Source organism: Arvicanthis niloticus, chromosome 5 (assembly GCF_011762505.2).
Source record: "Arvicanthis niloticus isolate mArvNil1 chromosome 5, mArvNil1.pat.X, whole genome shotgun sequence".
Classification (NCBI taxonomy): domain Eukaryota; kingdom Metazoa; phylum Chordata; class Mammalia; order Rodentia; family Muridae; genus Arvicanthis; species Arvicanthis niloticus.
The window spans coordinates 97,721,342-97,736,787 of record NC_047662.1 but is presented as its reverse complement, the minus strand read 5'-3'; the positions used below and the strand labels follow the sequence as shown (position 1 = coordinate 97,736,787).

Genomic DNA, 15,446 nt, shown 5'->3' with positions numbered 1-15,446 from the left:
GCATCTCCTGGTCTCCTGGCCCTTCAGATGGAGTGTGAGTGCCAAGTGTCTCCCTGCTGCCCTGAACAAGAGTGTCCCACCCCCTACCCCACCCCCACCCTGGCATCAGATGAAAACTTCAGTATCAACTGGGGTCTTCTCATGACTGTCAGAGAAGAGGACAAACTCTCCAAGGTCTGATTCAGGGCTATGTGAAAAGAGCAAAAGCTTCAAGTAGAGCCTCTTGTGTGTGGGAGGTGTCTGACCCCCCTCCCCAGGGAGCACATCTGGGGAATCTGGCCCCCCTCCCTGAGGGAGCACACTTATCTCCGGGGAAGGGAGGGCAGCACAATCTCTGCATGTCCAGAGTGCTCTGCTCCTCCTGTAGAAGGCTCCACTGCTGAGCTGTGCAGACTCAGTCACCACCAAGGCCACGCCCACTTCCCAGCCGGAGAAACTGAGGTGTAGTCCAGCAAGCCAGAGATCACAGAGGCGGGCAGGATTGGTGTCAGTCACCCTCCCTCAGGATCTTTCCTCCCGACCATGTGAACATTGGTGGGTTGGTATCTTGCCACTTAGCCACCGCCTTTTTTCAATGTTCCAGAAGCCTCAGCATGCTGCTTCACTGTCAGGACACTCCACGAAAGTAGTAACACACCCGTGTCTCGCTAGTGACCTTCCTTAGGGTAAAGTCCTCGAAGGAGAGGCCTGGGAGCCAAGGGCAGGCAGATCCATCTCACAGACTTGTTTCTATGGCTGCCCGATTACCCTACAAAATGGCACACCTCAGGCAAAAGCTTGCAACCTTGCCAGCACAGTTTTTAACATTCTATGTTTATATCTTGTTACTTTTACAAAGCAATGAAACCGTTTCATTTATGACATGCTTTATATTCCCCCACCCCTTTTAAAATTGGGGACAGGGTCTCACATATCCCAGGTTTGTAGCCTGGCTTTGGTGAGTGAATTCCCCATCCTCCCTCCTCCACCTCCAAGTGGAGGAATTACAGGCGTGACTCTCCAAGTTCAGTCTGTTCGGTTTTGGGGATGAAACTCTGCCAAATGAGCTGCATCCTAGCTTCTCAGCACCCGTTCTTGGAGTTAGGATTCCTGGCTGGTTTGTCAGTGGCCTTTTACCAGTCACACCCCCTTCAGGACAGGTGATTATCTGTCATTGAATAAGGGGGTCGGATGAGATAGGCGGTTTCTAGACTGCCCGTAGAATAAGGGCATGGGGTGAGATGGTTTCTAGAGACCCTCTCAGAGAACCCACAGGTCCACAGTACATTTTTAAAGTTCAGGATGACTTTGTAATAACCAGAATCTGCCTTGCTCATGTACCATCCACTGTGGCCTCCCAGATCACAAATGCACACAATGACAGGGGACTCAGGTGGTACTTAGGCTTTCGAGCTGGCGCTGGACTCTGGCAGCCACACTTATACTTAGTCTCCCTTTATGAGGGGATAATAACACCCATTTGCAGTGAAGCTCCAGGTTGGGGCCACAGGGCAAGGTCCCTGCCATTCTGCTTCAGCCCTGGCATCCCCCTGCACCCACAATGCCCACCCAGCCCTCTGCCTGTACACTTAAGATGACACAGGACTCACTACCTGCGATGGGGCTGGGGGAAGGAGGGTCTCCTCTTTTAGCCCCAAGAAAGCCCTTGGGTGAGGGGGAGGGAGAAAGGCGATCAGAAGGTGCTGAACCTGTTCTTTAATTGGGGCAGATGTCAGGAAATGGGGCAGAAGTGTTCAGAGATGGGTCCAGGCCTTTCTCTCCCTCCATATCCCTCAGGAGATGTCAGGAGGTGAGGGAGGTGTAGGGACACTTTCCTATGTCGAGGCACAGGTGGTTATGAACAAGTCCCTGGACCATTTGCAGAAGAGCAGGCTCTGAGGCAGAAGGGCCACATGCTATCTAAGGGACACTAGCAGGATTGCAGCCCCAGTTTCAGCTAGTGAGATTCCCCATCTGGGGAAGAATGCAACACAAGACCTTCATCAAGAGGCATCCTATAGAACTTCCCAGTCCTACATCAGAGGTCTTCAAAGACCCTGGAGCCACTGCACCCTTAGACACATGCTCAGTCCCTCAACCCCAGGAGACACTGCCCTCCTGGCAAGTGGACTGAGGTCCGAGCGTGGCAGTGCCAACCCTGTCCCACCAGGCTGGTACACAGAACTGGGCTCCTGCAGCTGGCCAGGGCTCGGACCAGGATGTCTTTCCCCATTGCCCGAATGCAGGTGGGTGTCTGCTCGGCTCGGGTCCAGGCAGGTCTGAAGCTGAGATCTGGCCACCGCCAGCGCGGGGCTCCTCCTCTAGCTCCAGGCTACGAGGCTGCTCTGGGTAGCAGACTGCTCGCCCTACCCGCGCGCCCAGGTCGCCTCGGCAGGAACGTGGGGATGCTTCCTCCTCCACCGTTTCTCAGGACTGCAAGCTGAGGCCCCCGCGGGTAACCCAGCCAAGACAGGAACAATCACGACTCGGGTCCACGGGGCACCTGGGCCACACCAGGGCCTGTCGGGACTGGCTGCCGCGCCCAGGGCGGGCCGCTCACCGCGCACCGCGGCAAGAGGCGCGGGCGATGCAGACTGGCCCCTAATCTCCGGAGCCCGAACCTGGGGGTCGCTGCTCCTAGTCACCACTGAGGGGGCGGCCGCACCACTATTCCGTTGGGGAAACTGAGGACCGGAGCGGGGCAGAGCTTTGTGTGAGGTCGTGCGGGGGTCTGGAGGATAGGTCTCCGCGACGCGGGGGGCAGCATCCTTCCCGCCACCGAGCCTCAGCCCCGGCGCAGCGAGCGTCCCTCCCGGCCCAGTCCCGCCCTACCTTGTTGGCTGCAGCGCAGGTGGCGGCAGCGGCTCCGGCTCCGGCTCCGGCTCCCGCTCCGCGCTTCGCGCCGCCCGCCGAGTCCCCGCGCCCAGCGCCGCCGCCTCCCCGCGCAGCCCGGCGGGCGGTACCGGGCCGGGCGGGGCCGGGGCGGGGCGGAGAGGCCCCGCCTGTGCTCCTCCCGTCGCCCGCAGCTCGGATCCCGTCCCGCGTACACACACTCTCGCCTCCTGCACGCTTTCGCCGCAGGCTTTGGGTGGGACTTGGATCCTGAGCCTTAGTTTCCCCTTGCTGAGATGGAGACAGTCACCGCGCCGGCCTCCCAGGTGGCTCTCGGTTGGATCCCGCAGCGAGCGCCGGGACCGCAGCTCTGCAGGCGGCGGGAGAACCGGAGAGCAGAGGGCGGCTGCGCACCCGGGAGGGAGAGCCTTCCCACCGCTGCCAGTAGGGGGCGCTGCGTTCAAACCTCTCCCGCTTTCAGCCGGTGCTCACTGAATATGGAAGATAGGACGTCATATCTTTCATAATAACCATGCCACACCAACTGTCTTGGAAAGAGTTGTTCGTGCCTTGTAGTGATGTATTTGGTGGTGGTAGGGGGCTAGCACAGTACCTGGCACATAGTAGGTACTGTATATATTGTTGAGTACACAATTTATTACATTTGATCTACCACCACCTTCAGTCTAGCCATAATAATATCTCCCATTTCATAGATACATTGAGACTTTAGTTGAGTTCTTGGCAGGCTGGCTCTATAACTAATTTAATGTGTATATGTATATATGCATCTGTGATGATGGGGTTGAACATTAGGGCTTTGCTTGTTCTTGCCAGGCAAGTATTCTACCATTGAGCTACACTGTTGAGACCTCTCCTCTTTTTCTGAAACAAGAGTTCACTAAGTTGCTCAGGTTGGTTTTGAACTAGCCATCTTCCTGCCTCAGCGTCTTGGAGCTGGGATTATAGGACTGCACCACCACATTGAGCTCTGGTGAGTCCTTGATCGTTTTAGAACAGCAGCTGCTAAAGCCTTCCTATGGTTCCTGCTGAACCACAGTGCCCTGGGCCATTTTTCTGCCTAGAGCTGTGGGTTTCCCACACACAAATGTCCCATGTCCCCAGACTAGGCCGCTTGGAGCTGCACTGGCAGAAGCACACAGTGTACAACGGCAGCAGTTGGATCTTTGCACTCAAGGGTCTATGGTAATTTAAAACATTTTTATCATCTTTTTACGTGTGTCTGTGTGTGCCTTTGTGTAGGAGTCAGAGGAAAACTTTCAGAAGTTGGTTCTTTCCTCCCATCTTATTTCTGCCATGCTGCATACTCCTGGCTGGCTGTCCCTGAGCTATCAGGCAATTCTGCCTCTCATTTCTTTTTACATGGTTCCTAGGGACAGAACTCAGGCTGTCTGGCTTCTGTGAAAAGCACTATTATCCACTTGTTTTATTAATTTTTAAAGAGGGTCCCACATAGCCCAGGTTGGTCTTACACTGTCTATGAACTACGAAGAAACCATAAGCTCATTCTCCTGTCTACCTCCTAAGGGCTGGGGCCCTTGCTGGGCCCACTAAGGTGCTTCTGACTTGGCTTTATCTGGGAGCAGGCTGATTCATCTGCCTGTCCCAACTCAGTAAAGGCTGAGGCCACGGTCTCTCTCAATATCATTCCCCCGAGCTCCTGTCTTCATCGTCTCCTTTTGAAGGTCTCTTTCAGAATCATTTTTAAAGAAACTCTTGTTTATAGGTGCCAGGCCAGTTGTCTGCTGGGATAGGCTTGTTTGACAGGGATTCTCTGGGGACTGTAGGCATATGGACCTGTAAATCAGAGGGGAGGCCCGGAGCCTGGCATGACTCTTCTGTGTCTGGGGAGCTACCTTCCCTGTTTCCTCTTACCTTCTCCTAATCCTGCCTCAGGTGTGGAAGGCAGCCCCTGACAAACCCTAAGTCACCCACAAGGGGACACAACCTACCAGGACCTGGTCAGACACTACAGGGTGTGTTGGGGAGGGGGACACCACTGACTGACTTTCTACTTGTCCTGTAGAATGTGGCTGTGTATGTGTGTGTGTGTGTGTGTGTGTGTGCGCACACACACACATGTGCTGTACTGGGAGAAGATAGCCCCTAGGGCAAGGGTCTATTTGGGGATATAAGCTTGAACAAAGTAGTCTAGAAGGGAGAGCGTCTCTCTCATCGATTGAGTCTTTTGGGTCCGTAGGCCCCCCTCTCTTTGTTCTCTGTGATAAGGCCTGCTGGTCCAGGGGTGGGAGGGGTTGATCATGGAGTTCCATCTCTGTTCTGGGTAGGAAGGTGGGGCTGTGGGATCAGATCCTCCAGCCTCTGAAGCAGTGGCCCCTGGGGAAGGGGCAACAGCTGTGGGGCGAGCAAGGAACCTGACACTAGGGGTAGGCCCCAGGCCCCGAGGGAGGGGGAGGCTCTGCCCCAGCAGCAGCCCAGAAAGTCTCAGACCACATCCCTTGTTCATCTCTGTTCCAGTTCAGGCAGCTCAGACACTCATCGTTTTTCTCTTATTTATTTGGTTTTTGAGACACTGTTTGGCTGTGTAGTCCAATGTTGGAACTGCTGGGATCAGAAGTGTGTACCCCACACCTGACTCCCCTTTTTCTCTTTCTAGAGTTGACTCTATAGGTGTGCCCACAGGCAGTCACGGCCAGACCCGCCCTCCCCTTCTGTGTGACACTACATTAAGTTCTCTGTGTCCTGTTACTGGAGCTTGACCTGGGTGAGTGAGAACAAGCAGCTTTCAGCCTGCCTGCTCGGTCCAGGCTGGAGGAGGCAATTAGCCCCAGAACACTTAGCCCCCAGGTCAGCAGAACGCACGGCTCCAAGAGCAACAGAGCCCAAGGCCCAGCACTGCTGTAACAAGCTGTTCTGGTCCCCCAAGGAGGAGCACAGTGCTTGGGCAGCGTTGTCCTCTAGGGAGAGGTGAGGAAAAGGAGAGGTGGGGGCTGTATCGTGGTGGAGGGAGTGGTAGAGAGGACGCTGTTTATCCAGCAGCCCCTGCACACAGTTTGACCTGTTTTTGGCTTTTTGGTGGTGGCTTTTGGGAGAGCCGGTCACCACCTAGCCATGTCCCCTTCAAGTAAGGCTGCTTACCGACTCACTCTGGTGAGCCAGACGGGCTGCAGCCCTGCTTGCCCTCCCAAGCCTACCCTGTTGGCCCCACATGACACAGGCACATCAGGGTGGATGCCTGCTCAGGGCCCACTGTCCAGTCCACGTCAAGTTCCTCAGGGTAACAGGCAGGGTTCCCCTGGGATGTCCCCAGTGGGCTGTAAACAGAAGGCAAGTTTTAGGCACGAGGCTGTAGAGATAGTCCCTGTGAGCAGGGTGGTCTCAACACAGATCCAGGTAGCAACTCCGAGAGGCTACTGCCTGGAAAGATGCCTTGAAAATGTAGGCCTTGAACTTGAGGTGCCACAAGAATGGTGACCGAGGCCTCGAGCCAGAGGGTGTCAGTGGGAACATCCCTGACACCTTGCGCCCAGGTAATGAGACTGTTTCTGTCCTAAAGGTAGAGAGCCATCAGCCACAAGGATTGCTTTATATCATCATGGCCTTGATCCAAAGGTCAGGGCCAGGCTCAACTGCATAGAGTCTGAGGTCAGCTGGAGTTACCAGAGACCTGGTCAAAAGACGAAATCCAAACCGAACGGAAATGGTGGTGCCTCAGAGACTGTTCAGGTGACCCAGTGGGATTCCTGCTGCCTCACTATGTGCTAAAGTGCTCTGTGGGGCTGTGATACAGGCTGGCAAGTCTGGGAGACTAAGGCTTGGAGAGGCCAAGGGCCTTGTCCAGGGTCACGCACACCTCCGGCCCTTGCCTGAATTCTATCTCCTTGCCAGCAAAGGTGAGAAAGGCTTTGGGGACAGAGTGCTAGGTCAGCTGTCACCTTCTCCTTCATCCTCACTGACGCAGCCCTCGGGCACTGCTCTGCCCCTGGATGCCCGTCTCTCCAAGTACTCGGCTTTCAGCAGTTCCAGCTCCCGCAGCTCGGCCTCAAGCCGCTCTCGGTGGGCTGCCCGCAGCTGCCGCAGCTGCTTCATGGGAAAGGGGTTCATATCATTGAAGGCTATGTTCATGAGCTTCCTGGAAGGAAGGTACAGTCAGCCAGGGCAATGGTTGCCAGTTTGGGGCCCGTCCTGACATCCATCCACCCTAGAATGGTGGCCCTGCCTTCTGGAGCTCACCTTCCAGGGGAAAAGACCATTCCCACTTAGAGCTGAGGCTGGAGGGAGCTAGGCAGGCACCTGACCCAGAAAGCAAGGGCTGCTCAGGAGGGCTTCCTGGAGGAGGGATATGGGAGCTTAGCTTTGAGGATAGGGACCAGGCTCAAGATGGTGGTGGCAGTGGAGGAAGGAGCCAGGATGCTCCTGGTAGGACAAACTAGGGACAACGCCAGTGGTGGGTTGGTTGTCCCACACCCTGGGTATTGACGGCAGGGTGAAGGTGGGTTGTGGAGCTTACTTGCCATACAAGGATACTGAGGGAGGGCATGGGCTGGAGCAGAGGGGCGGGCAGCTCACCGGCTGTCGCAGATGGTCTTGGTGAAGAAACGCAGGTATTGGTAGATCTCCAGGCTGTCCTGGAGTCGAAGGATTGCTTCCTCATTGTACTTGAAGATGGCCAGAGCATATCGGAACACCACCTAGGGCACAGTGGGGGTTCAGGTGGGGTACAGGCCCAGGCAGGTCCTATGTGGGGAGAAGCTCAGAGACTCTGGGAATGTGGAAGTTTCTGACAGGCCAGAGTGGAAGCCTAGAGGCACAAGGTATGGGGGCAGCCAGAGGGACAGGTGACAGGAATCCTAAAGGGAGCACAGCTTGCAACATTGCTTTATGCCTGGTCTCTGAATGTCTGAGCTCTCTACAAGGCATGAAGAGGCACTGCCCTGCTGCAGTTAAGGGGTTAGTCCCAGTAGCATCTTCGCTGGTGGGTCGCCTGGTGAGGTCACAAGCTTCAGAGGCAGGGCCTCTGCTTCCTCTCATATTGCAAAGAGCACTTTACAGTTTAAGAAGCTGGCTCTCAGGTATCACGAATGGCTCTGACAGGCGGCCATCCTTCCATTCTGTGGGGCCCAGGCGTACTTACCTTGGTCCCTTCATACAGGAAGGCATCCCAGACTCGCAGGAGGATGTCACTGATGAGAGAGTCGGCAAAGACCACGAGGAACCAGTTGAAAGTGATGAGAGATAGGTCTACACGGTGCTGCCCCAGGTGTGCAGTCAGTCGGGGCAGCTTCTCAGAGAGGAGGTCCTGGAGCACCCGCTGGTCCACCTGGAAGGCAGAAGAAGCCATCACTTCTGCTGGCTCCCTCTCTCTGCCTGTTCTTTGGACGCTTATGTCAGAGCTCCTGCCCAGGCCTGTTTTATACTGGGGACAGTGTGTGTGTGTGTGTGTGTGTGTGTGTGTGTGTGTGTGTGTGTGTGTGTGTGTGTGTGTGTGGTGTGTATCAGGTGCAGCAACATCACCATGCCTCCCAACACTTGGGTAGAGCAACAGGCTTTACCATGGGTCTCTTCATGGGTAAGTCCTTGTTCCCTTCACCCAGCCAATGTCCCTGGCAATCAATTTGTCTCATGTTTCCAGGAACAAAAACGAGGAGTGCCTTTTCCAAGTTGCCTCTCTAGACCCATATTGGCCTGACTCTTAAGATGCTTGCCGGATACTTGGGGTGAGGGCCTGAGACAGATACTGATGGGGAGGAACAGTGTCCTGCCACATCAGGTAGCAGGAATCTAAAGCAGGAAGCTGCAGGCCACAGCTGCTAGTGACCTCTCCTGGTGGCTCTGCCTTATTTATTTCAGTGGACATGGCTGGTTACTCCTGAAACAGCTTCCTCCTCCTTGCCAGTGCCCTGATTTGTGTCCACTCCTGCTCCTCCTTGCCTAGAACCATGACAGTCCTCCCTGTGCAAGTCAGTCTGGGCTTCAGTGTTGCTATGGTGAGTACTCAGGGATACCCTTTCCTCTGCCCTCAGAGGCATGGCAGCATCAGAGGCCATGGCCAGCCCAGAGCCACCGTCTGTGATAAAATGGGACCAAAGAACTGCCTGTGATGCACAGCACGGCAGTCAAGGCAGGGGCAGGCTCTTCCCTCTGCTGGTGACCAGGGGCACTAGGTGGGGTCCCTCTGCTGGTGACCAGGGGCACTAGGTGGGGCCCCTCTGCTGGTGACCAGGGGCACTAGGTGGGGCCCCTCTGCTGGTGACCAGGGGCACTAGGTGGGGTCCCTCTGCTGGTGACCAGGGGCACTAGGTGGGGTCCCTCTGCTGGTGACCAGGGGCACTAGGTAGGGTCCCTCTGCTGGTGACCAGGGGCACTAGGTGGGGTCCCTCTGCTGGTGACCAGGGGCACTAGGTGGGGTCCCCGGCTGCCTATCTTCTCTTTTCTAAATGTGGCCAGTTCTTCAAGATCAAAGTAAAACCAAAAGTGAGCTCGATGCTGGTGCTCAATGCATCTCCATGCAGCGGTGAGATAGTGTATTTCCCAGTTAGCCTTACAGTGGCGGGGCAGACCTAAGACATGGTTCTGACCAAAAGAAAGCAGAAAGTAGAAACTGCAGACTGAAACTCCTGCGTGTCTGCTTCTGGGGTACACCATGACCACAAATGGGTTTGAGGGTGGTAGAGCTCTCTTATAGCCAACTGGTGATAAACATGAGGATGGTAGAGCAGGGAGCTGGGAGGAGCCTGATCCTGTGTCATCAAGGACCATACTTAGCCCCTTCCTCTCCGTGAGGCCAGGTGCAGTTCCCTTCTACGTCTGAGCTGGCTCTCCTCTTGCAGCTGCAACTGATCTCTGCCACCCCAAAGGGCAGCCCAGGAGGAGCAGTGGATGTCAGACATGATGGCAGGAGGGGGGAGAGCTGAGGAGGGAGGCTGGGAGAAGGAAAGGTGGAGGCTGCAAGGCAGAAGGGCTGCCTCAGCAAAGCTGGGTGGGGCACGGGGACATGATGCATGAAGGTGAAGGCAGCCAGTACTTACCAAGCACTGACTGCATGCCATGCACTGGGTGGACAGCAATGTGCTGACTGCCAACAGGGCTGACCATTGGTCCTCACCCAGCCCTGATGCTTATGAGGTGGCTGAGGCCAAGACAGGTTAAGTAGTTTACCCAAGGCTCCCTGCTCTGCCATCCTCATGTTTGTCACCAGTTGGTTATAAGAGGACTGTACTACCCTCAACTCCGTCTGTGGCCATGGTGTACGCCAGAAGCAGACATGCTGGAGTTTCACTTATAATTTTTAAGTCCACAAAGTGACCTTATTCCTTTTCTAGAGTCGGCCGACCTGGAGCGCTTTGCCTGATTCAGGGCAGCAACACTCCCCAGGGATGTGGCACACATAACCACGACATGTGCAGGGATGCTGGTCCTCACCTCAGCCCACTGCCCAGCCTACCATCCCGTGGTCTTTCTCTGTTCTTGACTGGGAGATGGCAAGGGACATTGATTTCTCTCTTCCCTCCCCAGGAAGCAACTCTTCTCGGCGGTATGACGTCACCACTGGACTAACTTGCAGTGGGCAGGACCTCACAATCTTACAGGCCCTCAGCACAAGGGAATCCCTAGCAGTCAGAGAGGGTTCAAAGGCCACTGTGTAGGAGAGGCAGAGACCCAGCATCTACTGGCCTGAAGGAACTCCTCGGGGGTTGGCGGGGGAACCACGTGCCACCCTCCTGCTCACCTGGGATGCAGTTAGTGTCTTGCTGTAGTACTCAGCCGGCAGTATGGTCTCCACAATGGCCACCAGGCACCAGAAGGCACTCTCCTCATCCTCTAGGACCAACAGGGCAATGGCTGCCAGCCTGCAGAGGAGGGAGGAGCCTGGAGTGACCCAGAGCAGAGGCAGCATCCTGGATCCTGGGCTGAGTCTTCCTATAGGGCACTGACCGAGCCCTCATCCCGGACCAGGCTGGTAGTCATGGTACCCGGGGTGAGACACTGTTTGGAGGAGGATGCTCAGGTTGACTTCTAGAGTTGTGAAGACCAATTCAGAAACAGGCTCTGAGGCTGGCTTGCCTGGGTGGCAACTATGATTAGAACTGTTTCCTGGGTGGCCTTGGGTAAACTACTTAACCTGTCTTGGCCTCGGCCATCTCATAAGCATCATGGCTGGGTGAGGATCAATGGTCAGCCCTGTTGGCAGTCAGCACATTGCTGTCTACCCAGTGCATGGCATGCAGTCAGTGCTTGGTAAGTACTGGCTGCTTTCACCTTCATGCTGGCAAGCTCTGAAAGACTCAGCAACACCGCTCACTTGTCAGAGCCGTGTGGTCCCAAATAAGAGCAGAAATGTGCCCTACTCACTGGCACAGCCTCGAGCTGAACCACACAGCCTTTCCTCCTATGCACCTTCACCCATTTACGAGGTTCTACTGAGACAGGGGGACAAACAGACAAGTGTTGAGCTGAGTGGAGACATCTCCCCCAGAGAAGCACTCTGCTTCTTCCACCTTTCCTGAGGGGACACATCCAGGCCATGCTAGATACACTCTCTAGCGCATCTTCCATGGGCCCTGGTAAACATATGGTCCCAAACCCGAGGAACACAGCCCACCCCAGACACTCTGGGAGGCTCACAGTGCTTCAGTAAAGCCTCGTGACATTCTGTAGCAATGAGCCCAGGGGACACTCTGATACAGGGGGTTCCTGGGAACCATGGGGCCCCTTTTGCTCCATTATACATGAGGTCTGGGAGCAGCTCTCTTCAGGGCATCTACAGGGAGAAAGGGGATTTGCTGGAGGGCATGGGCTCTCTGTGGACTTTCAGAAGCTTTGATTTTATTTTTATTAAAATTTATTAGTATTTTTTTAGACAGTCTATATATTTTAGACTATATAGCCAGGCTGGCCTAGAGCTTGCAATCCTCTGGCCTCAGTCTGCGGGTGCTGGCATTGCAGGTGTGTGCCACCCCAGCCTGGACTCAGCTGGCATTGCAGGTGTGTGCCACCCCAGCCTGGACTCAGCTGGCATTGCAGGTGTGTGCCACCCCAGCCTGGACTCAGCTGGCATTGCAGGTGTGTGCCACCCCAGCCTGGACTCAGCTGGCATTGCAGGTGTGTGCCACCCCAGCCTGGACTCAGCTGGCATTGCAGGTGTGTGCCACCCCAGCCTGGACTCAGCTGGCATTGCAGGTGTGTGCCACCCCAGCCTGGACTCAGAGCCCTTTCAGAACCAGGTGTTTACATGCCGTGGGGTTCTTCATGGATTGACTCATGACCTTCATATTCTTTTGAGGTTCCTGACTTTTAGAACAGGACTGTTTCTCACAAAACAGGGAGTGCCCTTTCTCCTTTCTCAGTTGATCGGGAAGGAAGCTCACTCCATGCTCTGTCTCTGCCTTCCATGTTTACATAAACTCTCCTGACTCCGAGCTGAGAGTACAAAGAGAAAAACAGCCGCAGGTCTCCTGGGACATAGGAGGCTCTTGGAGCAGGGGGCGGGGACCTGTAGAGGTCACTGGGTTCAAGAACAGAAACTGTCCTGTGTGTCCACTACCACTCTATCGGTGACCAGGGGAGACATACGTAATTAATTGGTCATGGAACTTTATGCTGTTGGGCCTGGACACTACCCCAGACATTCCTTCAAACAGGTCTCAGGCAGTTTCTTCTTATGGGTTACCTCTGGTCAAGGCAAACTTCTTACTGCACAGATGGGGAGACTGGAACTCAGAAGGCAAAAGTGGCCATCACTTAAGATCATCTTGGCAGAGGGGACCCAATCCCGGATGCCCAAGTCCAGCCTGCTGCTGTCCAGCCTGGCCCACCGTTTCCCACACAGCCCAGGATGTCCTCAGATCAGGAACTCTGGTCTGTATTGTTTTAGACTTCTGCATACAGACGGCCAGTTATTGGAGGCTAGTCCCTGCCGGGGCTCACCACTGCTTTGGGGGGAGGGGTGGGCTACAATGGGACACCACCTGAACAGGCCTGCAAAGGCATGTGGTGCGGAGGGAGGCAAGAACTACATTTAGTACACCCAAATTATTTTCATAGGGAAATGGGCTTTAAATGCTTGCTCTGAGTTGGCAACACATATCTCCTCATTATCTGTTACCTCAGGAACAAGCTGCTTTTCATTGCCTAGGGTGAACTGTTTATTCTGACAGTGCATGCAGTTCTAAGATTGACCACTAGGTGGCAACACAGACAGCCATAAGGGATTTGTGGCTGCAAAAACATTACTTCTCTTGAGAGCCAGGCAGGCTCTAGTATACATAGCTTTCTATTTAAAGCAATAGTATAAATATTTGCGTGGATACCAATTATGTGTGCTTGCATATCAATTTAAGCAAAGGCAGCCTCGAGAGATACACTGAAAGGCACCTGCCCCCTTTCACTTCATGTGTTCTCCTGTGGCCTTCTTGTTGGTCTTGCTTCCCTCTACACCAGGGCATTCTGCTCCCGAGGCTGAGTTTAAGGCCCTCCTACCACGACAGCTTCCCCTGTCCCTTAGCCACTGGCCAACTTCTGGAGTTCAGAGGCCCTGTGTGGCTAAGGCCCCTGGCTTCCATAAAGGACACATTGGATCAGAAAAGCTTTGGGGTGGCCCAGCATCCCCTCTGGCCCAGCTTCCACTTAAAGGGTGGGTTGTAGGAAGGACTGGGCACGGCCAATCCAGGGCCAGAGGCTGCTCGGCTACCATGCAGAGTGAAATTCTGCACAGCTTCTGCAACTTCTCAGGTCTCAGCTGGAAGGTGGGTCCCCACCTCCATCTGCAGGGTCAGAGCTTAAGACTCACCACTCACCTAATCCCAGAGCTTCTGGTCTCACACAGCTTGTTTCCATTTTTTGGAGAGTTCTGGGAATTAAACCCAGGGCCTTGCACAGGCTCAGCAAGCATCCTACCATTGAGCCGGCCTCAGGTTTTCTTTTCTTTTCTTTCCTTCCTTCCTTCCTTTCTCTCTTTTCTTCTCTTCTTTCTTTCTTTCTTTCTTTCTTTCTTTCTTTCTTTCTTTTTTCTTTCTTTCTTTTTTAGACAATGTAGTTACTAAATCATGCAAGCTGTCCTTGAACTCAACTACAGTCCAGATGGAAAGGCCTTGAACTTGTGATTTTTCTGCATCAGCTTCTTGAGTAGCTAAGATTATAGGTCTCTGTCACCAGACCCATCTTAACACCCCTACTCTGTTTATTTTTGGTCAGGAATTCATTAGCATTTACTGCTTTGCTTGTTCTATTTTTTTAAATAAAAAAAGAATTACTTTTTACTTTTCTGTGTATCTGTGTGTGTTCTTACATGAGTTTATGTGTACCACATTTATATGCGTGTGTCCACAAAGGCCAGAAGATGGTGTGAGAGCCCCTAGAGCTGGAGTTATAGAGTCACTGTGTGGCTGCTGAGAACCAAATCCTTGTCCTCTGGAGGAGCAGCAAGTGATCCTAACTGCCAAACTATGCTGGCTAGTGTTTTGTCAACCGGACACAGCTAGAGTCATTTGGGAAAAAGGAATATCAAATTAGAAAACACCCCCAGACTGGCCTATAGGCAAGCCTGTGAAGGCATTTTCTTAATTAGCATTTGGTGTGGGAGGGCCTAGTCTACCGTGGGTAGGGCCACCTCTGGGCAGGTGGTCCTGGGTGCTGTAAGAAGGTGGGTGGAGCAAGCCAAGGGAGCAAGCCAGCAAGCAGTGTTCCTCTATGGCCTCTGGTCAGTTCCTGCCCTGACTTCCCTGGATGTTGGACTACAAGCTGTAAGATGAAATTAACTCTTTCCTCCCCAAGCTGCTTTTGGTTATGATGTTTTATCACAACAACAGAAACACTAAGATACCATCTCTCTAGGCCCTCTTAAACTTTTAAAAAGATTACATTTATGTGTGAATATATATGCATGGGCCGAGTGTATGGAGACCAGAGGACAGCCATAGAAGCTGATTCTCCCCCCACCATGTGTGTTCCATCCAGGGTTTGAGTCCAGCCAACCCCTTTACCTGTCCATCTTGCCAGCTATTCTGAAAGAAGATTTGCACGTGTCCCTTCTGAAATGTAATGCATTTAGAAAGGACTGCACAGTCTTGCTGGGTTAGTAATGACAGATATCACCAGTCCCAGACAGTACAGCAATACATCCTGACCATCTTGCTGAGAGAGAGGTCTGGACTGAGCTCTATAACTGCTGGGAGTTTAACTCACAAATCCCAGAAATTACATACACATGCTCAATTTCACTCCCATTTAGACTGGAAATAGGACTACAGAAAATCTCTGCCCTTGGGACCCATCGAAATATGAGTGAGGACAGTCTGAGCGCAGATTCTGTGCTAAATAAATGTCACGCATCACCTGTTCTGATGGGAGAGTAGACAGACTATGTAAATTTAGCTTGAGGATATGTGTGCTCGAATTAAATTGAGTCAAACTTGCTTTGGGAAGTATCTGAGACTATGCTATTTCTATGGCAATAACTAGGGTACTCATGAGAGTGCCCCAGTGTTGGAGGGGACGGCCACCTCTGCTAACTGAGTAGTTCTATCCTGAACCTGATCCCTCTCCTGTTGTTGACCAGAGTCAAACAGGCACTAACTCAGGCTGCACCACTCACTCCACTTTTGGGATTTCAGGCCTGGACATGGGTTAAGGGAGGGCTAAAGTAGAGAGACTCA

At 53.6% G+C, this 15,446-nt stretch overlaps 2 protein-coding genes across 6 annotated transcripts in view; both read right to left on the bottom strand.

Moving 5' to 3' along the window:
* The window catches only part of Coro2a (coronin 2A), a 58,500-nt gene extending 55,298 nt beyond the window's left edge, over positions 1-3,202 (bottom strand). Inside the window, exon 1 of the mRNA XM_034502449.2 lies at positions 2,812-3,202. The gene's annotated coding sequence lies outside the window, so the exon portion shown is untranslated. The remainder of the gene's footprint in view (positions 1-2,811) is intronic.
* A 2,129-nt stretch (positions 3,203-5,331) lies between these two features.
* Tbc1d2 (TBC1 domain family member 2) overlaps positions 5,332-15,446 on the bottom strand; it is a 47,045-nt gene continuing 36,930 nt past the window's right edge. For 4 of the 5 annotated variants that reach the window (XM_034503110.2, XM_034503111.2, XM_034503112.2 and 1 more), the window contains exons 10-13: positions 10,523-10,643; positions 7,928-8,113; positions 7,363-7,484; positions 5,332-6,925 (exon numbers count right to left, since the gene is read on the bottom strand). In XM_034503110.2, the coding sequence (XP_034359001.1) occupies positions 6,718-6,925; positions 7,363-7,484; positions 7,928-8,113; positions 10,523-10,643 (637 nt within the window). In that variant the 3' untranslated portion in view covers positions 5,332-6,717. Of the gene's footprint in view, positions 7,123-7,362; positions 7,485-7,927; positions 8,114-10,522; positions 10,644-15,446 lie in introns of all 5 variants that reach the window. The other variant, XM_076935005.1, reaches the window with a different exon arrangement.